Source organism: Chiloscyllium punctatum, chromosome 3 (genome assembly GCF_047496795.1).
Source record: "Chiloscyllium punctatum isolate Juve2018m chromosome 3, sChiPun1.3, whole genome shotgun sequence".
NCBI classification, from domain to species: Eukaryota; Metazoa; Chordata; class Chondrichthyes; order Orectolobiformes; family Hemiscylliidae; genus Chiloscyllium; species Chiloscyllium punctatum.
In genome coordinates, this window is record NC_092741.1 from 40942733 (window position 1) to 40960276 (window position 17544).

Here is a 17544-nt window from a genome sequence, read left to right on the forward strand (position 1 = left end):
GGGTTGTTGTTGAGTTTTTTTTCTGACTGGAAGTCTGTGTCCAATGGGGTCCCACACTGGTCAGTTGGGGCCCTTGCTAGTTGTGGGTTATATAAATGCTTTCGTCTTGAATGTAGAAGTTCATAGATGATACAAAAATTGGTGGAGTGGGAAACCTTTAGATTACAGGAGGATATAGAGGGGCTGGTTAGACAGGCTGATCAATAGCTGGTGTTGGAGGTGGGTGGGGGCAGCAGGAGTGGGAGCAGTGTTAGACTGGATGGGGGGGGGGGGGGCGGGGCTCACGTGCGGTGAGCTGCTACCTTGTCTCCTGAATGGGGAGCGGACTTAAGAGAAATCTCCGAGCCCCAGAGGAAAGGCATTGAATCAATTAACCAAATAATTAATTATCCGAACGAAATAGTGCCCACCCATCTTGTTCGGATATTCGCGGTTCCTCTGTATTTAGAGTGCACCTGAGATGTTAAGACTATGGCTATGGGCCAAGTGCTGGGAAATGGGATTAGAAGATTTAGACAGGTGTGGATTTGATGGCTGAAGGGCCTTTTTTCTGTGCTGTAGATCTCTATGACTATGGGACTCTACCCCAGGACTGTGAATGCGTTTCCCTACCGAAGTCCATCTCTATGATGAGCACAGTAGTCTCATCATTAAGGACAAAGCAGCTAAAGAGGATCTTGTCACCTTTTTGCCCCTTAAAAAGAGGACAAGAAGTGAGGATATCTAAAATGAATTCAGAAGTTATTTGCTTGAGAAAATCATTTAATCAAGAAACTAGTTTCCATCTCAACTGATGGTGCCGTGCTTGGTACATGCTTGGCCTTTTTGCATTTTACAAAAATGATTCTGATTTCCTCTCTTTGGCAAGTGCCACTATATAATTCACCCACAAGAATTAACAAGTCAATTTATGGACATTTTTCATGTAAGGAAAGTTGTTATTGTAAACTTGTTTCAAGCAAGAGCCCTTCAGTACTGATGAAGGCATTGCTGCCCAGTTAAGGAATTCTCTATGCGGATGGTTAGGTCAAAGGTAGGTCCTGTATGATTTCTTTAGCTCTAATGCCTGAAATTGTCACTTTTCTTAAACCAATGAATAAGCTATAGAGTGTGCAGTTAGAAAACGTGTTTTGCACAACTTGTGACATCAGACAGATATGATGTCAAAACTTAATGAGCTCAACTGTGAAATGCAGGGAAAGGACAGAGACTTATGAATGGTACTGTAAATATGTTCAAATTGAAACTAGGTCTGTGAACCTTCCAGTTTAAAATAAAGTGCTGTTATGCTTCTTGAATCTGGAGAAAATATTAGAAAACAATCGAAGGTAACAAAATATAGTTCCACCTCCTAAAAAAACTTGTGTACGCACTGAGGAAGTTAGCACAGGATTTCAACAGATGATTCTCAGTAATTAGATGTGATGGAATAAATTATCATGTTTGTCTCAAGCCCATTCCTTCAAGTAGACATTGGTGCATTAGCTACCAAATTCTATTAGGTGTTTGACATACAAAGCACTGGAGTTTAATGAAGATAGTTATTACACAAAATGTTATTGAGCTGAAAGTTGGACCAAATTGAAGGCCCATAAAGAGAGAAATTACCCACTGAGGTGTCAGTTGTGTGCAGTCAGTTGTCATTTGGATTTGGTGGGGCGAGGACAAATGAATAATTATATGTGCGCAAAAACTAAAATTGATGGAGAAACTCAGCAGGTCTGGCAGCATCTCTGGAGAAAATACAGCCTGTGTTTCGAGACCTGTGATCCTTTTCCAGAGCCAGCATTATATATACTTGGTTTTAGATTTCTGTATCATTAAACTAAATATGTTCATTCTACATTTCCTTCAGGTAAATCCAGGATTGCAATTAAATTCAAAAAGTGATCTTAAAAAGTTTAGAATCCGCTGACCTACAGCACGTGTCGATTAATGGCACATATGGCAAGTTCACTACATTCAACTAATCAGCCATATTAGAAAATGATTGTGACGGGGCAAATCCTTGTCCAATCAAAGGTGGCCTACTGTCTGCCAAGGGCTTCCAGCACAGTCAGTCACGGGCACGCCCTGCACACATATGGTCAGCGACCTACTTGGGCCGCTCATGGCCAGAGGATGTGCCTGACAACCATCTGGGGACTGGGCAGCCTGTAAGTACAGCATCAGCAGTCAGGGGTGTTATGGGTTGTCAGTTGGGGAGCTGCCGACATGGCAATCAGGAGTTTGATCAGTTACGTTTAGGGGCTACATATCAAAGTCTGTGTTGGTACAGTCCTGGTGGTCTGTTCAAGTGGGGATGCATTTGGGGTCTATATCAGAAGTAGGGCATGACTGAGAAAAGGGATGGAGGGTTTGTGGCAGTGAGCACTGCCATCGCCTCCACAGGGGATGTGTAGAGGACCAGGGTGGGCATCATTACGGTGTAACGTCAGGGTTTGTGGAGCAGAGAGAACAGTTACAAGTGAAATTCAATGTACTGGGTCTCCACGTGGAGTAAGAGTGGAAGTGAGCTGTTTTGAGTAGTCCAAGGTAAAAGTGATATAGATATATTGGTAGGGTGGGCGGTACTTGGCAATCTGGGTGAGCCTGATGTTGGTGGTGTCAACTGCAAACTGCATTCCTTGTCATCACTTGCCATACACTAGACACTAACTGCAACTTTAAATGGCTGTGACAACATCTAGGGTGAGCGGAGTCACTATCAGTCTGATGGGCAAAAGATGGAGTCCATTGGACCCTAGACTTTGAAGCGTAATGATTGTAATGAGGTTAACCAGCTGGACATAATAGAATATGAGTCCCTTGACCGGGGCTGTTAATCTGCTCCAATTTAGGAGTCCTGGCTGACAGATAAAATGGGGAGTACCGGAGATACTCACTGAGGCAGTACTAAGGTCAAGAACAGTTCATGTGTAAATAAAAGGTGACTTAATGACGTTATACTGTGCAGTAATTTAGTGGCGATGAGAGTAAAGCATGTTCCTGAGGAAACTTGTTTGTAACAGTCATCTTTCCGTTGGGGTAAGCATTTCTTGGACCGTGCTTTTTTTGGAAAGATTGACTCATTTTACCTTGCTGTTACTATGTGGAAAGAATGCTGCTTTTTCAGGGCAAATGAGATTATGGCAAATGAAAAACAACAAGTAATTCTCTTACAGCTTGTTGAGATGCAACATTTTCTGTTATTCGGAGCCTAACTTTTGCTGAGGCACTGGGTACTAAAACCTTTGAAGAACTGACAAATTTACTTAAGGAATATTACAATCTCAAGCCTCCTCTAATTGTGAAATGCTATTGTTTGTAATTGGTAATTTGAGGACCCAGGGAAATCTGTATCATGATTTTTGACTAGATTAAGACAACTGGCAGAAACCTGTGACTTTGGTTTAGCCCCTAATGAGATGCTTAGAGACTATTTTGTATATGGGATTAATAGTGTAACTATGAAAAAACCCCAGTAGCTGAAGCCCTGACTGGACTTCAAGCAGGTGCTACAACTGGCGTTATCATTGGAAAATGCGGCAAGTAAACCATGTGAGTTGCAGGGTATTCTGATGGAAGTTGACACCTTCTCCAGTCTGACTGACTTTGGGAAACACCACTTGAATGAAGGCAACTGCATTGCCCCACTCAGGACATCTCTTGAACAGAGGGACTCTAGGTCAGCCCACACAAAACCCCAAAGCAAAGCCAACCTCTGCCAAATCTTCCTTAAAGTTTTCTTCAGGGTACTGGCTGGCAAGCCATTGTAGTTGCTAAAGATTCCAACTCGATCTAAATTGAATAAGAGAACTCATGAACCGGTATCCAGGAGCGTGCACTCCCTGGCAAATTCACTTCTATCTGGTTTGGAATAGATAAATTAGCAACATCCGAATCATAACCAATCAAAATAAATGTCTGGTTAAATGGTCACCCGTTTTAATGTAGGTCGATACAAGCGTGGCCATATCAGGGATCGTAGAGCTAGTCTTTAATAAAATTCGCTCTGGATTGCAACTCTTAACTTTGCACAAGATCTCGGCTAGACTGAGAACTTATACTGGGGATCCTTTAGAGTTCTTTTACAACTTTGGTTCTGGTCTCTTATGAAAAGCGTTGGTTCAGTTAGCCGTAGTTAAAAAGCTATGGCCCAAGCTTGGGGTGGTGAAGTTGGTTGAAAGAGAGTCACCTGGATTGGTGCAATATTTTTCAACTCGAAATAGCTGCCTGAGTGAAGTCCTAATTTAATACCTGGAAGTCATCCAGGAAGGTGTAGGGACTAGCAGAGGAGCCAAGGCCACCTTACATGTTGACCAGGAAGCAACTCCCTGATTCTGCAAGGCCTGTCCAGTGCCATTTGTTTTCTGGGCAAAAGTAGAGCAGGCACCAGAAGGCGAAAAGCGAAGGAATCATCAAACCAATCCAGTTTGCGGAATGGGCAGCACCAGCTGTACCAATTAAGATAAAAGGTAGGGAGGAGGGACTTGGGGGAGGGGCGTTGGAAATGCGATAGGTGGAAGGAGGTCAAGGTGAGGGTGATAGGCCGGAGTGGGGTGGGGGCGGAGAGGTCAGGAAGAAGATTGCAGGTTAGGAAGGCGGCACCTATCGCATTTCTAACGCCCCTCCCCCAAGTCCCTCCTCCCTATCTTTTATCTTAGCCTGCTGGACACACTTTCCTCATTCCTGAAGAAAGGCTTATGCCCGAAATGTCGATTCTCCTGCTCCTTGGATGCTGCCTGGCCTGCTGCGCTTTTCCAGCAACACATTTTCAGCTCTGATCTCCAGCATCTGCAGTCCTCACTTTCTCCACAATACTCTGCTAAGCAAGCGAGACAGTTTTATACAGGAGACAAAATCTGCTGTCCCTACATGGATAAGAGGCATGGTTGACACAAGGTTGGGACTAGTAACATACAACATTTGTGTAGGTGCAACAGTCCTGAACAAGCATATGGACGATATGAAAGATACAAGTTCACAAACAATGCAGGTGCAAAACGTGCTGTGCCCTTTGGAACAGTCGGAAAGGCAGCCGGATGTTGGCTCTTCAGGATCAGAGATGGGCATGCTGAATGTAGCTGCCTCGATGCCTTTGCCACTGGAAGAAGAGTGTGAAATTCTACTAAGTCACTCCTGGCGCAAGTGGCGAGCTCCTCTGTTTTACATTTTAGCCATATCATTCACCGAGTCAGAGGACCATGGCCCAATGCTAAAACATCCCAGGAGGCTCACCAAGAAAAGAAAACGCCCTATGTTCTTTGACTCAGAGGGGGAGGGATGTCGTGATTGTAATCAGGTCGGCCAAGTGGGACATAATTCCAAATGATATCAGGACAATTCTGAAAGCATTGGATATCCCATGTCAACCTCCGCACTGGAACTCGCCTCTGGGACTCGCTGCTCACACCAGCCTCTGCACTGGGACTCACCTCTTGGACTCGCTGCTCCTGTGCCAGCCTCTGCACTGGGACTCACCTCTGGGACTCGCTGCTCACACACCAGCCTCTGCACTGGGACTAGCCTCTGGGACTCGCTGTTCACACACCAGCCTCTGCACTGGGACTCACCTCTGGGACTCGCTGCTCCCACATCAGCCTCTGCACTGGGACTCACCTCTGGGACTCGCTGCTCCCATGCCAGCCTCTGCACTGGGACACACCTCTGGGACTCGCTGCTCCCACGTCAGCATCTGTACTGGGACTTGCCTCTGGGACTCGCTGCTCCCACGTCAGCCTCTGCACTGGGACACACCTCTGGGACTCGCTGCTCCCACGTCAGCCTCTGCACTGGGACACACCTCTGGGACTCACTGCTCCCACGTCAGCCTCTGCACTGGGACACACCTCTGGGACTCGCTGCTCCTGTGCCAGCCTCTGCACTGGGACTAGCCTCTGGGACCCGCTGCTCCTGTGCCAGCCTCTGCACTGGGACCCACCTCTGGGAGTTGCTGCTACTACGTCAGCATCTGCACTGGGACTTGCCTCTGGGATTCGCTGCACCTGTGCCAGCCTCTGCACTGGGACCCGTTGCTCCCACGACAGCCTCTGCAATGGGACTCTCCTCTGGACTCGCTGCTTCTGTGCCAGCCTCTGCACTGGACTAGCCTCTGGGACCCGCTGCTCCTACGTCAGCCTCTGCACTGGGACTCACATCTGGAACTTGCTGCTCATGTGCCAGCCTCTGCACTGGGACACACATCTGGGACTTGCTGCTCATGTGCCAGCCTCTGCACTGGGACTCCCTGCTCCTACATCAGCCTCTGCGCTGGGACCCGCCTCTGGGACCTGCTGCTCCCACATCAGCCTCTGCACTGGGACTAGCCTCTGGGACTTGCTGCTATTGCGCCAACCTTCATGCTGGGAATCGTTGTCTCTGGGACTCCCCGTCTCCATGCCAGCCTGGCCTGGGACTTGTCTCTGGGACTCGCCACCCCCATGCTGGCCTGGCCTGGGACTCGCTGTCCCCATGCTGGCCTGGCCTGGGACTTCCTTCTAGGACTTGCTAACCCTGTGCCAGGCCTGGCCTGGGCTTTGCCACACCCTCCACCCTGGCAGAACTGCAAATGCTATATATCAGATACAAAAAAATGAAATTGCTGGAAAAGCTCAGCAGGTCTGGCAGAATCAGTGGAGAGAAATCAGAGTTAACATTTCGGGTCAAGTGACCCTTCTTCAGACCCTTATTTCGTTCTGAGGAAAGGTCATTCAATACTTAACATTAACTGTGATTTCTCTCCACTGTTGCTGCCAGATCTGCTGAGCTGTTCCATCGATTTCTGTTTTTTGTTTAGAGATTTGGTACTGAGATGTAATATAGGAGTATACCTAAGAGGGAAATCAGAAGTGCACAAAGGAGACGTGAGATAGCTTTGGCGGATAGGCTTAAGGAGAATCCAAAGGATTTTATAGATATTTTAAGGACAAAAGGACATTTAGGGAGAGAATGAGACACGTTAAAGACAGACAAGGCCACCAATGTGTGGAACCGCAGGATATGGGCGAGATACTAAACAAATATTCTGTGTCAGTGTTTACTGTGAGAACGATATGGAAGATAGAAAACATGGGGAAATAAATAGACATATCTTGAAAAAATAGGAGAAAGTGAGGACTGCAGATGCTAGAGATCAGAGCTGAAAAATGTGTTGCTGGAAACGCGCCGCAGGTCAGGCAGCATCCAAGGAGCAGGAGAAGGGCTCATGCCCGAATTGTCGATTCTCCTCTTCCTTGGATGCTGCCTGATCTGCTGCGCATATCTTGAAAAATGTCCATATTACAGAGGAGGTGGTGCTGAACATCTTAAAACACATTAAGGGGGTGGGAAGGCTTTGGAGGGATATGGGCCAGGTGCTGGCAGTTGGGACTAGATTGGGTTGGGATGTCTGGTTGGCATGGATGGGTTGGACCGAAGGGTCTGTTTCCATGTACATCTCTATGACTCTTAAGTCCACAAGACCTGATCAGGTGTACTCTAGAACTTTGTGGGAAGCTATGGAAGTGATTGCTGGGTCCTTTGCTGAGTTTTTTTTATCTTCAATAGTCACAGGTGAGGTGCTGGAAGACTGAAGGTTGGCTAACATGGTGCCACTATTTCAGAAAGTTGGTAAGGAAAAGCTAAGGAACTATTGACCAATGAGCCTGACATCAGTGGTGGGCAAGTTGTTGGAGGGAATCCTGAAGGCTAGGACTTGTTTGGAAAGGCAAAGACTGATTATGGATTGTCAACGTGGCTTTGTGCATGGGAAATCGTGTCTCACTACATTGAGGATTTTGAAGCAGTGTTGAAGAGGATTGATGAGGGCAGAGTGGTGGACGTGATCTATATGAACATGATCTGTATGGACATCAGTAAGGCGTTCAACAAGATTCCTCATGGTAGACTAGTTAGCAAGGTTGGATCACATGCAACAGAGAGAGAACTAAGTATTTGGGTACAGAACTGGCTTGAAGGTAGAAGTTAGAAGGGGGTGGTGGAGAGCTGCTTTTCAGACTGGATGCCTGTGACCAGTGGTGTGCCACAAGAATTGGTCCACTTTTTTTTGTCATTTATATAAATGATTTATACGTGGAGGTATGGTTAGTAAGTTTACAGATGACACCAAATTTGGAGGTGTAGTGGACAGCAAAGAAGGTTACCTCAGAGTACAGTGGGATCTTGATCAGATAGGTCAAGGGCTGAGGAGTGGCAGATGGAGTTTAATCTAGATAAATGTGAGGTGCTGCATTTTTTGGAAAGGCAAATCAGGGCAGGACTTAAACACTTAATGGTAAGATCCTGTGGAGTGTTGCTGAACAAACAGACCCTTGGAAAGCAAGTTTATAGTTCCTTGGAAGTGGAGTCGCAGGTAGATCGCATAGTAAAGAAGGCATTTTGATTAGATTAGTATCCCTACAGTTTGGAAACAACACAATTCATATAATTTGTCCTTTCTTTTCCCCCAGTTGGTTTCCTACCAGTTTCCTTCCATTCTTTTGTTTGAATGGACATTTCCCAGATCTTTTCATGCTCTTAACTTATTCTGCTTTTGAACACTTTGTATTGGCTAATGTCATTTGTTTTAAATTATGCACTTTCAGATCATTCAACCATTAACTTGCTCTCTCTGTCTGTAATATCTGATATTAACTTTTAGAGCAAACTTGAAAGATTGATTCCATTTTGTCTTTCTCCTTTCTTAATATTGGGAAAAAATATGTTATTAGTTTTCAGTTCTGTGCACACCAGAAATGTTAACTTGTCCTTTCCAGATTCTGACTGATCAGTTTCTTACAGCAACTCATTACTTTTATGTCTAGCAATGTAGAACACGAGTAGGAATGCCTGAGTTCTCTGTTATTACATATGTACCACGACATCCTCAGGCCTTATGCAAAGGTTAAGGAGCTCAACCCATTAACTTGCATATGCCAACAATTGTAGGTACTGGTGATTTGATTCTAAAATTCTTCCCAACTGAGGCAACAGACTTTGAGTCTGACACAATTCAGCATAAACCAGGAAACAAAAATGTGCAAAACAATTATAATCAACGCACATAGCTAGAACTTGAGGCAAATGTATGATATTTGGGCCAAGTTTAGCTGCTGCTCACCGACACAAGTTTAAATGATCACTTTGGAATTGGAATAAATTGGAATGAGGTCAGCCACATGTACCGACATAGAATATGAATTCTCTGATTGGACTAGGTTAACAGCCCCAAATCAGGGAGCCGTGGCTAACAGACATAAACAGCAGTGTCAGGGATTCTGCTCACTCTAGGAGCTGGCTCTGCTAGCTATTTCAGTGATATGTATTATTCACATGTAAATAAAAGATGACTTGGTAATGGGATACTGGCATTCATGGAACATTTTCAATCTGTGAGGAAGAAAGTATCTACCAAACTTTTCAGACCGTTTGAGGGCAGTGTTGGATTGCTGGTCAATGGCCCATCAGCTGAAGGCCCATTCAACCACTTAATTGAGGGTTTTTTCTTACCTTCTCTGGAATTTAACGATTAGTGAGGGAGGTTTATCCACTATATGGAGAGACTTCCAGCATCTTAGCGGCTGACTTCTTTGATCCATGATGAGCCTCAAGTGACAATGAATGTTCATGCACCACCTGTCCTCAGGAATAGGCTTCTCTCCAGGGTCTACCTGACTTGCCCCCAGTTTTAACTTACTTGGTTTTGTGGGTGGATATCTATTAATGTGCCCTCACACTCCTAGTTGAGCCCAAGCAATACCCACTAAGGATGGGTACAGTAGCATGGAAATAACTTGGCAGTTTTGGGGGTGATATTGGCTAGTAATCCAATGGCTCAGGCTATTTTTTTGCAACATAGGTTTGGATTCCACATGGCAACTGGTAAAATTTAAACTTAGTTCTAGAAAATTCTAGAAAAAATATCTATAAGCCTAGATCCACTGATGGTGACCACCAACCTATAATCCATTGTCATGAAAATCCATCTGGCTCACTCAAGTATTTCAGGGAGGGAAATCTGGCCTACGTGCAGTTGTAGGTCTACAACAATGTGGCTTGTCTAACTGTGTCTTCTAAAATGATGTAGCAAGCCACTCAATTCAACGGTAATAGGTGAGGCAACAAATGCTGTAAACAAATCACATTGTGCTTGTTATTTTGAGTTAATCTGGTCAATGTGTTTTTAATTCACAGGATGTGGATTTCACTGGCAAGGGCAGCATTTATTGCCCAACCTTCTTATGCTTGAGAAAATGGTGATGAACTAGCTTCTTAAATACTACTGAGTGGCTTACTTAGCTGTTTTATAGGATATTTAAATGTTAACTTAAATTAACTACATTGCTGTGGGTCTAGAGTCACATTGAGGTCAAATTAAGGACATCACATTTCCTTCATGAAAGGACACCAGTAAATTCATTTGGATATGAAGACAATTTAGTTGTTCCATCTTATGCAACTGCATGCTTGAATGTCTTTTTTCTGATAATTGAAACCAAAAGTGAAATGGAGCCTTTGAACGTTCCCCAATGCCTTTAGTATATTTAATTGATGAATGATGCATTTTTACATATGTGATTAAAAAGATTTTTGATATTTGCCCAAATTATGAATTTGTAGAGTCTTAAATGTGAAATGTATCTTGATGAAAAGCAAGATCAAAATCAAAATTATGCTTTGAACTGTTGCTGAGAGACATGAAGTCTTATGAGTGGGTTTATACTAATTGACTAATGATGTTCATCAAAATGAACTATTTCAATATGTATCACATGCACATAGTGTAATTCACACAAATCATGCTGTTTGATTTCTGTTTTTGTGTATAATGTAATGGTTTATTGTGCCTTATTTCTCATCAAAACTTGGCTAACCACAGAATTTCTCTGCTTGTATTTAGTCCATGTTGTTTCTGATCACCATGTTGTTTAAGATGGTGTTTCTTATCCTATTCCTCAAAAGCACACTGGGGAATGTATCTTGCTAATGCTTGTTTAATCCTCCAAGGGGCATTAATTGGCAGGAGGCAGGATTTCTGCCCTTCCCTCAGGAGGAAGAACCATTTTGGAACTGCTTACTAATCTGATGGGCCAGCAATTTTGTAATCCAAAATACTAGGAGCACAACAAGTAGTCCCACCAGTCTAAATACTAGTATCCACAGGTCAGTGCAGGGTCTTGCAGCAATGTCAAGAGAGACGGCCCAATGGGTGATGAGATTGGGGGCCATGCTGGCAAAGAAGGGGAGCAGGAGCAGTGGTGTGGCAGATCTGGAACAATGGTCCACAGAAATGGTACAGTGCTGCAACAGGATGTATGAAATTCCTCTTCCAGGGAGCCTTCCTGGGCGGGAGGGGACCCAGTTCTGAACTGAGGCAGGCAGCCAATTTAAATGTTTATATGCATAATTAGAGGTGATTTTTAGAGGACAGAGCAACATTTATCCAGTTGGAGCAACCCACGTGCAACCATCCCATGATTAGCAAGGCAGCCATTGAAACCAGAAACATCGTACACTAAAGAGGGGGTGCCAAGCGTTAAAGAGTGCTCCATAACCTCAATGATCCAGGTGGAGAGCTTTTCCCTTCATTCTAGGGGTTTATTGACTATCCCCTGTGAAATCATTATTTTCTAAGAGAACATCTATTTTGGGGCGTTCTAACAGTTTTCTATTGGTCTCTCCTGTTTGGGCTGCTCAGGCTTCAAGGGCATCTAACCCCCTGATTAATCTTTCAGCAAAGGGAGCCAGCCCACTGACCTATTTAGGCTGGTGAGCCCAGAGATAGGCTGCATCCTAGAATGTGCTGGTTTTGCTGACAAGCAGTGTAGGCTTGGAACACTAATGGCAGTCTTTTTTTCTTTATTCTTTCTTGCAATGTGGTTGTTTGGCTGCCCATCTCTAATTGCCTTTGGTTGAAAAGGCATTTAACAGCCAACCACGTTCCTAAGGTCTGGTGTTACATAGAGTTCCTTTCCTGATGGGGCATTAATGAACCATATAGGTTCTTCTGACATTTTGCTGATAGATTCATGGTCACCATTACTGAGAGTAGCTTTCAATTCCAGATTTTATTGTTTGTATTTAAATGTATTCTAGCCATAATGGAATTTGGACCTGTGTCCTCAGAGCATTAGCCTGGTTTGCCCAGTGACATTACCACTACATCACCCTCTCCTCAACAGGATGTAAAGCCTGTGGAAAAATGCTCCCCAAAATTGCATGTGTTGTAAGTTTGGTTACAGCAACCTGTGGAAAGGCTGGAATATTTGTCTTCATACTTTGTTGCAGCATTCCTGCATTTGAATTCATGATGGCATCACAAAATGTGGGATTTCATTTGGATACTAGACTAATACTTCTATTAGATATAACGGTGTGTGCTCCTTCTAGTATTAACTACAGCTTATATTTGAACTTTAGTTGTGAAGGATTAATGTCTTTTATTAATTTCTTTTTATTCCCTCAGAAACCCGCAAACATCCTAGTGATGGGGGAAGGACCAGAACGAGGACGTGTAAAAATAGGTATATATCACTGTATCTTGCTTTTTCATGGGTACATTTTCTTCTGTGTGTAAATTTAAAGATTTGTAGGACTTTCTCTTAGACCACAAGAAAAAGGCCAACAAAGCTAATTTGAGAACACCAGGGCTTCTCTAGCACCACTATAATTGTTTGGAAGTTTCATATGAATTTATAAAGGCATGTTTTGTCAAGTCACTTTAAACCTAACCTGAAAGCAAATAAACACATTTTGATTTGAAGTGGTGTTTATACAGCATATGTTTCTTGTACCTATAGTTGAGAAACAGCCACTAGAAGAAAAAGAATGTTAATGATTTATAGTGTATTAAAGATTTAGATGAGGGAATTAAACGTGATATTTCAAAATTTGCAGATGACACAAAGTTGATTGCAAGGGTGAGCTGTGAGGACAATGCAGCACTGTGATTTGGACAGGCTGTGAATGGGCAAATATATGGCAGAATGAATTGAATTGAATTGAATTGAATTAATTGTCACGTGTACCGAGGCACAGTGAAAAGCTTTGTCTTGCAAGCAATACAGCACATCACAAGTTAAGTGCATAGATAAGTAAATAATAGGTAAACGGCAAAAACAAAAACACAGGTACAGGCAAATGTTAAGAGTTTGTGAGTCCATTCAGTATTCTAACATCAGTAGGGTAGAAACTGTTTCAAAACCAACTGGTACATGTGTTCAGGCTTCTGTACCTTCTCCCCAATGGTAGAGGTTGTAGAAAAACATTGTCAGGGTGGGATGGATCTTTAAGACTGTTGGCGGCCTTTCCTTGACAGTGGGCCTGGGAGATGGATTCTATAGATGGGAGGTTGGCCTTTGTGATTGTCCGGGCTGAGTTCACCACTCTCTGTAACCGTCTCTGATCTTGAATAGTATAGTTGCCATACCAGTAGTGATACATATGGACAGAATGCTCTCGATGGCGTACCTATTAACGTTGGCAAGGATATTCGCTGTCATGCCAATTTTCCTCAGATGTCTGAGGAAGAAGAGACATTGTTGGGTATTTGTGACCAGTTCGTCCACATGAAGAGTCCAAGAAAGCTTGTTGTGGATGACCACTCCCAGGAGCTTGACATTCTCCACTCATTCCACCTGTGTGCAGTTATGTGTAGGGGGACATGCGTGATATCCTGCCAAATGTCAATAATGAGTTCCTTGGTTTTGCTGGCATTGAGAGCTAGGTTGTTCTCAGTGCACCATTTTTCCAGGTCTTCCACCTCCCGTCTGTAATCAGTATCGTCACCATCTGAGATTCGACTGACTATGGTGGTGTCATCAGTGAACTTGTAAATGGCATTAGTCTGGTATTTGGCGACACAGTCATGGGTATAAAGTGAGTACAGTAGAGGGATGAGTACTTTGTCCCCTTGGGGGGACAAAGTGTTGAGTGTTAGTGAGGATGAAATATTGTCCCCAGTCTTCACTGATTGTGGCCTGTGGGTCAGGAAACTGAGGATCCAGTTGCAGAGAGTGGGGCTTAGTCCGAGATCACTAAGTTTAGTAATCAGTCTCAAGGGGAATAATAGTGTTGAAAGCTGAACTGTAGTCAATGAGTAGGGTTCTTACATAGCTATTCTTGGTATCAGGATGTACTGGGGAGGAGTGAAGGGAAAGTGATATGACATCTGACATGGATCTATTGGTCCGATAGGCAAATTGGAGTGGGTCAAGAGTAGTAGACAATAGACAATAGACAACAGGTGGAGGAGAGGGCCATTCTGCCCTTCGAGCCTGCATCACCATTCATTATGATCATGGCTGATCATCCACAATCAGTATCCTGTTCCTGCCTTATCTCCATAAGCCTTGATTCCACTATCCTTGAGAGCTCTATCCAACTCTTTCTTAAACAAATCCAGAGACTGGGCCTCCACTGCCCTCTGGGGCAGAGCATTCCACACAGCCACCACTCTCTGGGTGAAGAAGTTTCTCCTCATCTCTGTCCTAAACGGTCTACCCCGTATTTTTAAGCTGTGTCCTCTGGTTCGGTGGGGAGGCTGGAGTTGATTAATGCCATGACCAGCCTTTCAAAGCACTTCATGACCACCGAAGTTAGGGGCACTGGACGGTAGTCATTGAGACATGCTGCATGAGCCTTCTTCAGCACAGGGATGATGTTGGCCCTCTTGAAACAGGCAGGGACAGCAGCCTGCTGCAGGGAGAGATTGAAAATGTCCGAGAAGACCTCTGCCAGTTGACCTGCGCATACTATGAGTGCACAGCCTGGTACTCTGTCTGGTCCCATCGCTTTCCTTGGACTCACATGAAGGAAAACTGACCTGACCTCTGATGCAGTGACTTGTTGGAATAGGTGTTATATCTCTGCTGAAATTCTGCTCAAAGCGAGCGTAGAAGGTATTGAGATGATCTGGGAGAGACATGTCATCGTCTGCTTTCTTGCGCTGTCTCTTTTTAGAACCTGTGATGTCATTTAGTCCTTGCCATAGTCGCTGGTTGTCCGTCTAGGTCTCTAGTTTTGATCGGTGTTGGTCCTTGGCTGTCTTAATGGCTGTGTGAAGGTCATATTTGGAATCCTTATATTTGAGTGGGTCTCCTGATCTGAAGGCCTCATGCCTGGTTTTTAGCAGGTTCTGTATGACCTGATTCATCCAGGATTTCCTGTTGGGAAACACCCAGATTGACTTCCTCGGTATGCAGTCCTCCATACACTTGCTGATAAAGTCTGTGATGGTGGTGGTGTACTCATCCAAGGTATCTGCGGACTTTTTGAACATGGCCCAGTCAACCAATTCAGAACAGCACCAATGTTGATCCTCTGCCTCCTCTGACCAGTACTGGACCTGTATCCTGCTTGCACATTTGCCTGTAAGCCAGGAGAAGAAATACGGCATTGTGGTCAGAGTTTCTGAAATGTGGACGGGGGAATGGATTGGTAGGAAGCAATACAAAATGGATAAATATTAGCTTATCCACTTTAGTTGCAAAAATAGAAAGACACATTATTATTTGAAAAACATTAAATCAAGAAAGAGAAATGTTTAACAAGACCTAGGCATTCCTCGTGCACCCAGTTGCTGAAAGTTAGCAGGCAGTAAAGAAAGCAAATTCTGGATTAGTGGTGCTGGAAGAGCACAGCAGTTCAGGCAGCATCCAAGGAGCTTCAAAATCGATGTTTCGGGCAAAAGCCCTTCATCAGGAATAAAGTAAAGAAAGCAAACTGTATGTTAACCTTTGTACTAAGAGGATTCAAATACAGGAACAAGGATGTCTATCTGCAATTATACAGGGCATTGGTGAGGCATACCTGGAATCTTGTGTGCGGTTTTGGTTTCTTTATCTGATGAAGGATGCTCTTGCTGTCGAGGGAGCGCAGTGAAGGCTTACCAAACAGATTCCTGGATGACAGGACATGGGTTGGTTAGGATTCTATTCATTAGAGTATAGAAGAATGAGGGAAGATTTACAAGATGATTAGAGGGTTAGATAGGGTTGACAGTGAGAACCTTTTTCCACGTATGGAGTCAGCTATTACAAGGGGGCATAGCTTTAAATTAAGGGGGGGTAGATATAGGACTGATGTTAGGGGTAGGTTCTTCACTCAGCGAGTCGTAAGTTCATGGAATGCCCTGCCAGTAGCAGTGGTGGACTCTCCCTCTTTATGGGTATTTAAACAGGCATTGGATAGGTATATGGAGGATAGTGGGTTAGTGTAGGTTAGGTGGGCTTTGATCGGCGCAACATCGAGGGCCGAAGGGCCTGTACTGCGCTGTATTCTTCTATGTTCTATCTTAGAAACCTAAAGAATTCTAACAGGATTAGACCAGTTGGATGCAAGAAGGATGTTTCCAATGATGGGGAAGTCTAGACCCAGAGGTCATAGTTTAATTATAAGGTGTAAACCTTTTAGGACTGAGATGAGGAGAAATTTCTTCACTCAGGATGGTGAGCTAGTAGAATTCACTACCATAGGAAGTGGTTGAGGTCAAAACATAATGTGTTCTCAAGAGGGAGGTGGATATAGATCTTCTGGTTAAAGGGATCAAGGGATATGTGGAGATGGGTGTGCAGGACTAGGGTATCAAGTTCAATGATCAGCCATGATAATACTGAATGATAGAGCAGGCTTGAGGGGTTGAATGGCCTACTCCTGCTGCTATATTCTATGTTAAGAAGGAACCTCACCCCCGTTACAGCTCAGTTACCCATTATGAAAGCTTTACTTCACTTTACTGACATGGGGCACATTTGCTTTTGATCATCACAATATCCATGATGTTTGCATTTGAATTCAGTTCGAATATAAGAAACTGGAGCAAAAATAGGCCATACAGCCCCTTGAGCCTGTTGCACTACTAAACATGAGCATGGCTGAACTATCCCAGGCCCCAACTCCTCTTTCATGCCAGCTTAGCATAGCCATCAATACCCTGATACTTCAAAAATCTATCTTCTTCCTCTTTGAATACTTCCAGTGACCTAGCCTCATAATTTACTGGTGTAGAGATTTCCAGATATTTCACAACCCTTTGCATCTCAGTTTTAAATGAGTGTCTCCTTATTCTGTAACTGTATACCTTAGTTTGAGATGCCCCCATTAGTGGAATTAGCTTCTCAACAGCCACCCTGTCAAGTCTTCTCAGAATCCTGTATATGTAAATAAGATCACCTTTCATTCTTCTAAACTCAAATGAGTAAAAGTCTAACTTGTTTAACCATTCTTGTTAAGTCAATTCCATTGTCCCTGGAATCAGCCAAGCGAATCTCTTTTGAACTGCCTCCAATGGCAGTATATTCTTTCTTCAGGTATGAGGACCAAAACTGTACAAAGCCCTGTACAGTTGGAACAATAAAGGCGAACATTCAATTTGCCTTGTTAATTACTTACTGTACCGACATGCCAATTTTTGTGTTTCATGCACAAGAGCTCCCAGATCTTTCTGTGCTATGTTTTTTGGAGTCTGTCTCCATTTAAATAAGTCTATCTTTGATTCTTCTGACTAAAGTGCATGACCTTGCACTTCTTTACATTAACCTCCATCCGCCAAGTTTTTGCCCCATCACTCAACCCATTTATATCCCC

At 43.9% G+C, this 17544-nt stretch overlaps 1 protein-coding gene across 2 annotated transcripts in view; it reads left to right on the plus strand.

Annotated features, from left to right (window-relative positions):
* The window catches only part of cdk19 (cyclin dependent kinase 19), a 168411-nt gene that overhangs the window by 50308 nt on the left and 100559 nt on the right, over nt 1–17544 (plus strand). For both annotated transcript variants that reach the window (XM_072551892.1, XM_072551901.1), the window contains exon 5: nt 12425–12482. In XM_072551892.1, the coding sequence (XP_072407993.1) occupies nt 12425–12482 (58 nt within the window). The remainder of the gene's footprint in view (nt 1–12424; nt 12483–17544) is intronic.